This window comes from Pseudorca crassidens, chromosome 13 (genome assembly GCF_039906515.1).
Source record: "Pseudorca crassidens isolate mPseCra1 chromosome 13, mPseCra1.hap1, whole genome shotgun sequence".
Lineage (NCBI taxonomy): Eukaryota > Metazoa > Chordata > Mammalia > Artiodactyla > Delphinidae > Pseudorca > Pseudorca crassidens.
In genome coordinates, this window is record NC_090308.1 from 32,373,730 (window position 1) to 32,387,276 (window position 13,547).

General features: G+C 38.7%; 1 protein-coding gene across 7 annotated transcripts in view; it reads left to right on the plus strand.

Moving 5' to 3' along the window:
• The window catches only part of ARHGAP18 (Rho GTPase activating protein 18), a 199,742-nt gene that overhangs the window by 92,543 nt on the left and 93,652 nt on the right, over nucleotides 1-13,547 (plus strand). For all 7 annotated transcript variants that reach the window (XM_067702130.1, XM_067702134.1, XM_067702133.1 and 4 more), the window contains exons 6-9: nucleotides 2,954-3,119; nucleotides 5,279-5,370; nucleotides 9,627-9,704; nucleotides 13,343-13,502. In XM_067702130.1, the coding sequence (XP_067558231.1) occupies nucleotides 2,954-3,119; nucleotides 5,279-5,370; nucleotides 9,627-9,704; nucleotides 13,343-13,502 (496 nt within the window). The remainder of the gene's footprint in view (nucleotides 1-2,953; nucleotides 3,120-5,278; nucleotides 5,371-9,626; nucleotides 9,705-13,342; nucleotides 13,503-13,547) is intronic.

The window sequence follows — 13,547 nt, forward strand, 5'->3', positions numbered from 1 at the left end:
TGTGTCAGGGCTGTGGTATAGCAGGGATACAGAGGTGATTAAGACATGGTTCCTGTCCTTGCGGGGTTCACAGTCCTGCATCAACACTGATCAACCTAGATTCCTCCCTGCCTGCTGTGGGGGGCAGGGAAAATGGAGCAGAGCAGAATGGCCACTGAATTTAGGATTTAGAAGGTCTGAATTTGCTTCCATATATCACTGGCTATGTGGGCATTTTTAGTCTCTTAAAGAACCTCAGTTTCCCAACCTAGAATATGCTGTAATAATTTTTATCCCGTTGGAACTTTTGCAGAATAGAATGACAAACCATTTATGAAAGATGAGTGTTATTTTTGTCTTACCTTGCAGTAATAGTTAAAAGTCCAAACTGTGATATCTGGCTGCACGTTCTCGTTCTCAACCCCTAGGCACTGTACCATTAATGCTGGAAATTTTGCTGGAAATCCACTTTGGCTGCATATTAATGATATCTACTGCTGTTCTTTTAATATTCTCATAGGGAAAATGTATTACAAAAAGTTAAGAAAGATTTATTTTCTCCTATAGTGGACTTTCTTGAGACTATAGCAGATTCCAAAGAAGGTTCTGTAGGAGGTTCTGTGGAGAACTTTAGAAGATTCTCTCTTGGAGCTGAGTTTGCTTGAAAGGAATTAGCTGCTCAACTGCCAAAAGTTGTAGGTTTTAGGAAATGCTCTAGGACAGTGACTCTCAAACATTTTGGCCCTATAACCCCTTTAGGCTCTTAAAAATTATTGAGGACCTCAAAAAGCTTTTGTCTTATCAGTCAGGAAGGATGTTGGTGTTGAGAATAACTACCACAGCTTCCAGTGCTCTGAAGAAACCTCAGACGCATGGCCTTCTGGCCAAGAATCTGTGATTTCATACTGTTGGAGCATTTGCTGTCTCCCTGGGGACTGCAGCTCTCTGTGTTTACTCTGGCTGACCCAAGAAAGAAGGCATACACAGATTTCTACGGGAGCTGTGATCCCATGGAAGATTTTGAGGAGACGAAGAAGGCTGGTACAAAGTGATTTTGGAATGTAAAGAATTTCTTTGGATTGAGTTCCATGGAAGTTGGTCACTGACCTGTGTTCCTGAGCTATGAAACGTGAATAAGTAGGCTAAGGAAAAGTTTCTCTTGATAAATAATTTAAAATACTGTGTATGTGAGGAGGGAGAGCTTTTCTTTATGTCAGTTATACCCATGGATATTTACCATGTTAGAAATTAAAATTGAAAAAATTTTAAACTATTAACCCATTTAAAATATATTAGTGTTATGGTGAACATAAATAACATTTTTATGCAAAATAGACATATATTCTAAAACAAATTATTAAGAAGTGTGCCATGGTTTTTCATTTTAGCAACTCTCTAATGTCTGGCTTGAGTTGACGTTAGTTGGATTCTCATATCTACTTCTGCGTTCAGTCTGTTGGCAATAACATGTCTTGTGAAAACTCTGGAAAACTCCACTGTGCATCATGAGAGAATGAGAGTGAAAAAGGCAAATAATGTCTTAGTATTAATTATTAAAATAGTGTTGACCTCTTAGACTCCTTGAAAAAAGTGTTGGGCACCTCTCTGGCCCCCTGGAGCACACCTTGAGAACTGCTATTTTAGGACACGTCTTTTGCAGTAGGTTTTAGACTATGAAGTGTTAATGATATGGCACAAAAATGAGCAAAGTAAAGGGAATAAAAGGGAATCAGTTGAATATCCTTGGCCATTAAATTAGGAAATCAAGGGCAAACCCAAGAGATACAACCTTCATAATAAGATTTTTATCAAACTATTAGAGAATGATCGTTGTTTTAGTAATTGGTAAATACAGTGGGGCTGTCATTTGTAGTAAATACGTTAGAGAAATTCATGTTCTTACTTTTTTTTTCTTATTTTAATATATTTAATATTAAAAGAGGCTGAATAGGTAGTAGATAATATTTGAGAAAGGCACAAAACTACGAGAACACCACTTCCTTGCCTGTGATAGTGGTATATCTAAGTCTCAGCTTATTTATTCAGTGGTGAAAGTAATAGTAGCAGCAACCACGTAAAAGTGTTTGGGAAGTGCCAGGCCTTTAAACCTCGCAACAGCCCTCTGAACTAGGTGGCCTTCCCCCTCCCCCTCCCCCTTCCTGCCCCTCTTCCGCTCTCGCCTTTCCCTCCCCTTCCTCTTTCCCCCTCCCCTTCTCCTTCCATTTCCCCCTTCCCTTCTCCCTTTCTCCTCCCCCTCCCCCAGCCCCCTCCCCCTTTCTTCCTCCCATTTTACAGAAAGGATGGTTAAAGAGTTGCCAGAAGTCAGACACAACTAGGCAGTAGCTAGATGACCGGTGGGCATCCTGGCTCTAAAGTCTTGCTTTTAGTCTCCCCTCTGCTCTCCCGCTCTCCCCAGTGCTATACAGCCCTTCTTCAGTACCTGCCTTATTTGGATTTTTATGACAGTATTACTATATATATCATATATCTGCATATATAATATTGTATATATAATGCCATGTGTTACATACATAACAATGAATGATAATGTATGTAAAGGGTACCTAGCACACACCAGTGGTTGCTCCTACTCTCTCATCTCCCACCTCCTCTCCGTCTTCCTCCTCATGGTTTGTCTTCACTTCTAATCTTTCTTGTCTCTTGAAGGTCAGTTAACTCGAGTTTTTTTTTTCTCCTTTGGTTTTTATTGTCTCTTGTTCTCTTGGCCACTGGTATTCACACTCCTGGCACATGGTCTGGTTCGTTGTCTGTCAGACTTCACATATTGACTCCCTGCAGGTTTGGGATCATCATCACGACAGGATTGTTCTTCATTCTGACCGGAGAAATTCTGCCAATTTCATTGTCACCACTCTGAGAATAACTTCTTTCTATAGTTACAATTTTGTTGTGTTCCATTAAAGAACGGGTTAGATACTGTAAATCCTTCCTATATTAATGGCATTTATTTTAGAGTTTCAGATTGCCAAAAGACAAAACAGGCACCACCAAGATTGGTGACCTGGCGCCCCAGGACATGAAGAAAGTTTGCCATTTAGCCTTAATTGAGCTGACCGCCCTCTATGATGTATTGGGTGTTGAACTGAAACAACAAAAAGCTGTGAAAATCAAAACAAAAGGTAATTTTGAAATGAAAAACAGTTGGATTTACTCCTGAAGTAGTAAGAATGAGCTTGGCTTTTTAGAAGTATTCTTCTGGGGAGTGGGAAACGCCTACAGAATAAACCAACACATGAATACATCTAAAGTTCAGACTCTAAAACATTCCCTTCAAAATTTTTGTAACTTGATAAAAATGCACTGTCTCCTTGATTATAGAAAATAAAGACACAATCAAATATTTAATTATCATAGAAGGAAATTAGAAGGAAATTCTGAATCAAGGATTCTTAACTCAAATGCTCTCTCCTTTGAAAACTGTATGTAAAAACATCTGGTACATATACTTACTTATTTCTAAAACTGGATCTTGAAAAATGACTTTAAGATGGTTAATCCTGATCAATTACTTTTGCTTATTTATTTCATGGCAAATACATAGGCAGTTAGTAGTCTGTCCCTTTGTTCATTTGCATTCTACTTTTAACTTTTCTGCAAAAAATATTCTTCCCTCTATTAAGAAAATAATGCGACTGTGGCACACAATATCACTAAATTGTGCTTCTCACAGGTATGTGTAGTTTTTTTTTCCTTTGTAAGCAGCTTGCTTTACCCATTATATAAATAGACTTTATTTTTTGTAGTATGATAGAGAACAGACACTTCCTCAGTTTCTGATTTTTCCAAGATTTTATTTGTCTGGAAATCCAGATAATTTTCTATTGACACAGCTTTTCTGTTTAGGAATCTCTGACATCTCATTTAACTTTAAAGGTATCTCTTAAAGGGAAACCAAGAATGGGGATTATTGAGTTGCTATGGTAACAATAGCAAAGACAAGTATTCACCTGATTTTAAGTTTTAGAGGCAATTTCTCTGTAGGATTGAAGTGTACCTTCCCTTCAGGTCCTCTCTCCCATGCTGGGCCCCAGAAGACCTCATTCTGTGTTCTGTTCCTTTGAGTATTTTAGCTTAAGGCTTGGGATGGTGAATTTCTGAGTCAAATAGTTCTTCTGGTTTTCCACAAGTCCATTATAGATAATGAAGACTTCAGATGCTTTTTCAGAAGCTCATCACAAAGTCTTCTCCAGATACAAAATAGAAATATAAATAGTTGTGACTCAGTGTTCAAGACTTTAAAAGTGGCTTAAAGAGGTCTTTTAATTTTATGTTTTAGAATTGCCTCCTAGCAGAGAGAGAAATATGAAGCCATTCTCATTAAAAGTATCACTATTAATATTATAGATTTTCTTTCCATCTTTTTTATATTTTATCTAAGATATTTATCTTATAAACTAGACTTTTGACATTCTTAAAGATCACATTTTTCTTAGTTCCTAAACTAAAAGTTATTTACTGGGTTACTAGCATTCTGCTGAATGTCATCTCTATTGAGTGTCACAGTTTCCAATGTCTATTTTCGCATCACAGGATAATCCCCCGTTCCATGTTCACAAATGATTTATATCTCCCCTGATAATGTGTGTTACACTTCTGAGCTAACTATTCACTTAGTGATGGACGTGGGGTAGGAGGTTCTGGGGAGAAGCTATGCTCACATCAGACTGGAGGTATATAATTTTAATTTAGAAAAATTATCAATTATTACCTGTCATTTCTTCTGGAGTTATTCCCAAATATATAAAACTACAAATTTAAATTCACAAAGACCAAGTATAAACTATATTTTCTAAAGGGAAACATTTGTAGAACAAGCCCATAATGTTGGCTGATTTCTCAAAAAGCAAATATTTATATTTTGCTGTATTGTATTCAATAGAATGTAGAATGTCAGTTAAGTATGGAAGAGATGAGTGATATTTATTTTAAGCCAGAACTTTTGATTACATTTAGTAAATTATTTGCATATTTTGCATACTCCCACAGCACTCTATTTCTCATACGTAACAGTTTATACTTTTCTGATTATTTTGGTGATGATTTGTAATCATTTGTTTAGTTGTCTTTACTTGCTAGATTGCTTTATAAGGCAGGGGCAGAATTTTCCAATTAGGTTGTGTGCACCTAATTGGTAGACAGTGTCACTCAGTCATTCACTTAGGTGCTCAATAAATAGTTGTTGGATCGAGTGACAATATCAGGAATCTGAAACCTTAACATTTTTTCATTAATATTTTATAGGTTGATGAAAGTGAAGAAATTTTATTTTTTGTTGCAGATTCTGGCCTTTTTTGTGTTCCATTGACAGTGCTGTTAGAACAAGATCAGAAGAAAGTACCAGGAACTCGAATACCCTTGATATTTCAAAAAGTAAGTAGGCCTGAATGGGTCAGCATAGAGAGAACATACTTGAGCTAATAGTGTTTTGGTTTTGTTCTTTTTGCATTCATACTATTTTAATATAGTTTTCCAGTTGTTATGCTCTTTTATTTTATACTTCGATTTTTCTATTCAGGAAACAAATTTGTTTCAAGGGCTTATAATTTTTATTTCATGGTGATGATTTCAGTGTTATTACTTGTAACTGTGATTACCTGGCATCATTTTTCTGTCTTATATTAGCTGGCTTTGTATAATTGAGATTTCAGTTCTATAATACATAGGAGTGGGAACTGCTGGTAAATTTCTAGGGAATTGAATCCTCATGAATATTCCACGCCTGTATGTATTTTCTAAGCTTTCCTATTTACAATGAGGATGTCCAATTTAATTTACTAGTGCCTACTTCGAAAGTAGACAAAGAAACCATAAAGTAGAATTAGAAAATGATTGCTAAACTATGAATTCACTTGTGTAGTCAACACTCAGTTATTCATAAGACAGTTATCTATGACAATATAGAAACTTCAGTCTAACCTCTGAGCCATCACTGTTTAGAAATACAGATTACATTTGATAAAAGACAGAGAATGCCCATGAGGAAGGTAGGTCAAATCAGTTATGGGCTACCCAAGATGCGGATTTTTGCAACAGCCCAGACATCTCACAGTTCCTGAAAGTTCTGGGGTAGCAAGAATGGCAGTGGGAACTTTCACAGTTGTTTGGCTCAACAAACTCATTCAATACTCAAGCTCAATCTACCTGGCACTAATTCTTCCATTATTCCAAGACAGTCATTTACTGTCTTACCTACTAAGCTCTGACTTCTTCAGTCCTCATATTCACCATTACATCCAAACCCGTGTCTCAGTGTTTCTCCTGATGGACCTTGTTCTACACAGCTTGTTCTACTCACCAGCTTCTGCCAGTCATTGTCTGCAGAACCTGTGTCTGTGTGGATAGTTGTCAGCGGTGTCTGTGAAAACAGAGAGATGCTAACAAACGTAGGCCATATTTTCAAATTCTTTTAATGGCAGTAAAAGGTGCGAGTTACTTATACACATGGACAAAGCAGGGATCTCAGCGGGATCCTTTCCAAGTGTATTTGGGTCCTCCAGAGAAACAGAACCAATAGGAGATTTTATCTCTATCTGTCTGTCTGTCTGTCTATCTATCTATCTATCTATCTAGAGAGATTCATCTTAAAGAATTGAGTTCTGTAGTTGTGGGACCTGGCAAGTCTGAATTATGTAAAGCAGGCCAGCAGGCTGGAAACACGGGCAAGGGTTAATGTTTCAGTGTCGAGTCCAGAACCTGCAGGCTGGAAACTCCTGTAGGGTTTCTGTGTTACAGTCTTGAGGCAGAATTGCTTCTACTTTGGGGAACCTCAGTCTGTGTTCTTACAGCCTTCAGCTGACTGGGTGAGGCCCACCCACGTTATGGAAAGTAGTTTGCTTTACTCAAAGTCTACTGATTAAATGTTAATCACATCTAAAAATACCTTCACAGCAACATCTAGACTGGTGTTTGACTGGTATTTGACAACTGGGCACTGTAGCCCAGCCGAGTTGACACATCAGATTCACTATCACATCAGCAAAGAGTAAGCTTTGGTTTTAACAGAAGTCAATGTTGCCTCCTGATCAGGCCCAGGATTGCATCCAGCCGCTTATCACTTTCTCTTGAAATTGTTTTCGTATTTATTTATTTAGTTAGTTAGTTATTTTACATTTCTGGTCACTTCAACATTCTGGAGACTCAGACTGCCCACCAGTTTGAAGTCATTAGATAAGAGCCTTAAAGGTTTTTGGTTCATATAAAAAATAAAAGGGAACATACAGAGTTGTCTATTAGATAACACTCATCTGTTTGCATTCCCTCTGAATTATAAGCAAAAAAATCAGTGATTTATCATGAAAAATATTTTTTGATTTATCAGCTGACAACTCATTTAGGTATTCTGTTAATTTTGTAGAAAGGAAAGAATTGGAAACCACTGATTGGCAAACATTCTTATTACCATTCTTTAGAGGATTACATTTTCTCCGTTATTGAGAAATATACTTCAAAAGGGCTTTAACAAAGCTTATCTAATATCTGTAAATTGTATCTGTTCCTTTTTTTCCCTACTTAGAGGCACATTGTTTAAACCATATTCTCAGAAAGGGTTGGGGAAATAGAAATATTGTTAATTTTTATCTACGGCAAAATTCTGCCAAATTAGCAAATCCTATTTTCACCATCAAACTAATCAGCCAAATCAAAGATACTTTGTATCAAAAAAGTCTGACTTCATATTCAATTCATTAGTTCATAAATTCATATAAGTGTGTATTATCTATTTGGGGAAAGCCTGTGAACATTACTGATAAATTTACACTGTATCTTATAAGATAAATTACTAACAGCAGCATGATTAAAATATATAGATCATTATAGTTATTCTCCATTTTTAAGTCTTGAAAATAAAAGGAAAGCTGTAAAGCATTATTTATATTTTAACAATGACAATATAATGTGGTAGCAAAAAATATGTTATTTTCAAAGTGAGAAATATGGGAAAACACCTGGCATTCCTTCAATGTATATATATATCTGTATCTATTGAATGCTGGTATTCAGCATTAGAGAATAATAAAAAGAATTCAAATATAAGAATGCAGAAAGTACTCTCATTCAGTTATTTAGAAATCATCAAATTTTCCTGTGTATTTAATAAAAGCAAAATTTATATACTGCTAAAAACTAATTTGGTCCAGCTACTAGCTAGCATACAATTTTATTTTTTGTTAATAGAACATTTTAAACATTTTATAAGATGAATTAAAACAAAAATTACATGTACATTGAATAAATGTTGCTTGGTATTTTTTGATAAATTTGGTTTTAACTACTTTATTAAATAATGCTCATCTAATCTAAAATAATTCATGTAAAGATTTTTGCTGTGGGTTTTTATCCAGTGTAACTTGAAAAATGTCTTAGAAGTCATTCCAATTGAATATTTTAAAATCGTGTACTGCTTTGGTCAAAGATGCTTCTTTTTTCAGTTAATAATAAATCTTTGGGAGAATTTTGAGACTACTCTTTGCTTTATTCTTACCTGACTCCCTTAAGATCAGTGCATTCTTTGGCCATAATCCAGGGGTAGGAGAGGTGGGGTCATTAAAGAAAAATTGCCCTGTCTTCCAGTGCCTACATGCTCTAAGAGCCTTGGTAAATCATTAAAGGAGGTTTCCCTGAAAAAAAAAAAAAAAATTAAAATTTTACATTATTTTAGCACTCTGGAAGATTTTATGCCTTAGAATATGCAGAGAGTATTATAGTAAGTTTGGGGCTGAGTGAAGAGTAGGTTTGTCTTTCTGAAGAAGGCAGTTGTGAAAGGAGGGGAATGGGTGGTAGGAAGGAAAACCTATATGATGCTAGGAAATGCTATATTTAAACTGAGGACAAAGAAATTATTTCTTTAAAATAGCAGAGCGCCCCCTAAAAAGCCTTTGTGTACTGCCCAGGGAATGCACATTCCAGTTGGAAGTCTGCCAAGAAAATGACCACTTCTTTTATTATCTTCCTGGCGTCCAGTGTTATGTCATTGTAATTTCTCCATTTGCCTCTTCTTGTGTGTTTCTGCTTTATTTTAAAACAAACAAACAAACAACCTTTGTTATTTTAATGGGGTTCTGGAGATAGAGAGATCTGTATGTATTCGTCAGGCATTGGCTATGATTTAGAAGCCCTATACAAGAACTGTTTTTTTAATTTAAGTTTACCACCAAAAGCTTAAAGCTTAAAAAGGAATATTTGCAAGCATTTTTTTCCTTCATGTCATAAATAATTCTTTCTTTGAACAGACTAAAAAAGGGATGTAAATATGCAAATACTAGAATTTCATAAGATTTATTTGATGGCAGAATGTGTTTCTGAAAAAGCAGAAGAAATGCATGGTCTTGGTTGCTTTGAAGCAATGAACGTGGGTCAGTGTCTGTTTGGGATAGCACAGCTGTTGTGTGAAATTATACACTTTTCTTCCAAAGGACCCAACTTTTTCTAAATTACGATTAAAGTGTTGGGATGCATTGGCTTAAAGGATGGGTAATGGTAGTGCAATAGCATTCAAAACTTGGTGAAATCCAGTTTACACGTCACTGTAATCAGTTTTCCTTTATTTATATATGAAATAGATGTTAAATTTGGGATTGTACCTGTTAAGAATGCCAAACTCAGAACGTTCTTCTGTTTATACACAGCTGATTTCTCGCATTGAAGAGGGAGGTTTGGAAACAGAAGGCCTCTTAAGGATACCTGGAGCTGCTGTTCGAATCAAGGTAATTTCTTGGTTCTAGTCATCTAAAACTTGTTTGTTTAATTATATTTTTTTAGAAGACAAAATAGACCAAAAACCTCTTAACATTCAGTTTATATTTAGTTTTTCTACAGGCTCTTCTGATTTTTGATTTTTTTTTCAAAATCACCCTATTACCTGTAATATTACTGTGATGAGTAAAGAGACAAATGATTTTAATCTCTCTACTGTGCAGACGTAAAATAGGAACGAAAGTAAACAAGCAAAAGACAAGGGTAGGGCTTCCCTGGTGGCGCAGTGGTTGAGAGTCCGCCTGCCGATGCAGGGGACACGGGTTCGTGCCCCGGTCTGGGAGGATCCTACATGCCGTGGAGCGGCTGGGCCCGTGAGCTGTGGCCGCTGAGCCTGCGCGTCCGGAGCCTGTGCTCCACAACGGGAGAGGCCACAGCAGTGAGAGGCCCGTGTACCGCAAAAAAAAAAAAAAAAAAAAAGACAAGGGTAGTTCTGTCCTTCTGATGAAAAGAGAGCATGGTGAGTCAAAATATTAAGAGCGGGCTGGTGACAGATTTAGTCAGCGTGAGTAACAGCAAAAAATGAGTTGTTGTTGTTGTTGTTTTTTAAGGGCAGGATGATACACTCCACCAGGTGAGCAGAGTAGGAGACTTGACATTAGTTCCCCTACATTATCAGTCTTAGTGAACTGGCAAAATGAGACTGTCTAAACCACTCTCCTGACTGCTGCAGTTCTTTGGCTCACTGGGTCCAAGGGTAGCCTGAGTCCGGCTTGTGAAAGAGGCAAGGGGATTCCCAGCCTTCCCAGTTGGAGTCCCCTATCTCCCTCCCCTGCTTTCTTTTCTCTCAAGATGACATTTCCTTCCCACTGTCCATGGATGCTGTGTACCTTCCTCCTTTCTCTGCTCCCCAACTCCTGTGCTAGGGAATAAAGTATCCAATGAAGGCATGGTACAAGTAGAATTACCCTACAGATGATGCATACTTTGTACGCCTCCACAGGGTTTTGCAGTGTACAGGGGCCGCATACTTGGAATTGTAGCTCTATCTGGAAAATGTATCCAGGGAAAATTTGTGGTTAGCAGTCATTAACAACCTCCTTTATCCTTATCCTCCAAATTCAGCTCCAGCTCTAAAAAGGTAACACTTATTGCTGCCCACATCCCATATTTCCTCGTCCTGAATTTGTAAATCCAAGAAAAAATAGGATGGGGGAAGAGATGTTCTCTGTTGGTTTCCTGAAGATATATTGTGTATGACATCTTTAGAGCTGGATCGGGAAGAAATGACTCTTGGTGGTTGTACACTCTCCTCGCCTGTGACTGTGGCTGTGATGCGTCCAGGACTGGATTACTGTTCGTAGGTTCCACAGTTTGCATCACCTGCTGATTTCAATAAGCTTCCTCAATTTAGGCGGACAGTTTCAGCCTACTTGCCTCTTACTACATAGTGATCTCAGTTTAATAGGATTTGAGTAACCTGATATATACCCTGCTCACAAATGTCATTCAGCTTGTGTCCCCTGGATCTGCTGTCCGGTGCACAGAGGTCCCTGAAACTGTTTTGGTGCTCTTGTAAGTTTGATACGTGGCCACTGTCTCACTTCATTTGCTGATACCTGCGGCAGTTTCACCACCAGTCCATCAGGGACATTGTGTGTGATTGGGAGACGAGTTCTGTTGAGAAGTACATTCTCTTACAGAGCAAGAGTCCCTCAGAAACCAGTAACGTGACTTCATACTACCCATCTCAGCAAGAATACCGCCTCTCAGGTCACTGTTCACGGCCCACGTTAGCAGAATGTGATGGCCAACTCACAAGAGTCATAATCACGTTTACTTTGCCATACAAGAGTGGATATAATGCGGATTTTACATTTTGACCAGTTAGCTGGCAGAGGGATGAGTTCAACTATATGTACTTTCTTAGAAGGTCAATTAAGTGGATTCATCTGGCTCAACTCTTCAACACAGCCTCTTGTCACAGACTGAATGATGCCGCAGCTGGTCTGTTATAAATAATTTAAAGATAATGTGCAAAATTTTGGGTTGTCTTTCCTCTCCCCTCCCCACCACATTTCTTGGACTCTCCTGCCTCCCTCCCCCTCTCCCCTCCACCTCTGTCCTCCTGTCCTTCCCCTTCCCTTCTCTTTCCTCTTTTCCCTCTCTTTCCTTCTCTCTCCCCATTTCCCCTGCTCCCTCTTCCTCAGGCCTTCTCTCCTTTCCTTTCTTCCTTTCCTCCCTCCCCCTGCACCTTCTTGCATCCCTTTCTCCTTCCACCTTTCTTTCTCCTACCCCCAATTTCTGGGTTCACTTTCTTTTTTTTTGCGGTACGCGGGCCTCTCACTGCTGTGGCCTCTCCCGTTGCGGAGCACAGGCTCCGGACGCGCAGGCTCAGCGGCCATGGCTCACGGGCCCAGCCGCTCCGCGGCATGTGGGATCTTCCCAGACCGGGGCACGAACCCGTGTCCCCTGCATCGGCAGGCGGACTCTCAACCACTGTGCCACCAGGGAAGCCCCTGGGTTCACCTTTTGTATTTCACCAATTACAAAAGTAATTGGGGTAGAGGATGGAATTGTGTTGGGAAGGGAAAGCGTAATAAATTTACCTTACAGGAAAAACAAAGAATGTTCCTTGGGAGAACAGTTTCAAATATTAGAAGGAAGTGACAGAAACTTGGAAGGACTTCTAACGTAATAGGATTTATGCCACAGTGAAAAAGCATATAGAAGGTAGTAATTATGAAACGAAATTGATTTATTATTAATAATTTGGCAAATTTTGTAGCGTCCCTGAGGTAAATGAACTATAGGTATTTCTAATTCTGCAAGGACTCCAGCTGCTTTTGGCAGCTGGCAGCAGCATGGCTGGGTCACTGACAGCCTGTGCATTTCAGACAGGTATACTGATGTATTTTCATGCCTCATTTGCTATAGAATTTGGTTTTCCATTTCCCAGAGGTGACTAATCAGAGGTGGCCTTCTGCTTTAGGTCCAGAGATTGATTATGTATTTTGTTACGTAACGTACTTCTAACTAATTTAAAACATAGACTTGTTTTCTTAATGATGTTTTAAAAGTTGGTGAAGGGCTTCCCTGGTGGCGCAGTGGTTGAGAGTCCGCCTGCCGATGCAGGGGACGCGGGTTCGTGCCCCGGTCCGGGAGGATCCCACATGCCGCGGAGCGGCTGGGCCCGTGAGCCATGGCCGCTGAGCTTGCGCGTCCGGAGCCTGTGCTCCACAACGGGAGAGGCCACAGCAGTGAGAGGCCCGCATACTGCAAAAAAAAAAAAAAAAAAAAAGTTGGTGAAAAATTATAGTATCTAAGTAAAGCCCCCAAATGTAAAGGCTGTTTTAACTAATATTTTAATTCAGTCTTTACTGCTTAAGGTTTGGTGCATGTCCAGGAACATGTGTAAAGTTTCAGAATTTTGGGCCTTAGGTATCATTTTCATTGGTGAAGTACACTTGGGGTGGGAGGAGGAGTATTTTTCTGAGTAATAGAGAAGTGTTGGCCTTTAGTATTTTCAAATGTCTTTTCAAAAGAGTAGAATCTCTTATAAAGTGGGAAGTATATCAGTCTCAGAAGGAAAAAAAAAACACATGCACTTACTGGTAGTTTTTTTTTCTCTCTCTCTTCTGCCTTTCAGAATCTTTGCCAAGAACTGGAAGCAAAGTTTTATGAAGGGACTTTTAATTGGGAAAGTGTTAAGCAGCATGATGCCGCCAGCCTGCTGAAGCTCTTCATCCGGGAGCTGCCCCAGCCACTGCTCAGTGTAGAATATCTCAAAGCCTTTCAGGCTGTCCAGAGTAAGTGCTATCCCTGTTTGAAGCAGTCCTTGTGCTGGTGCCATC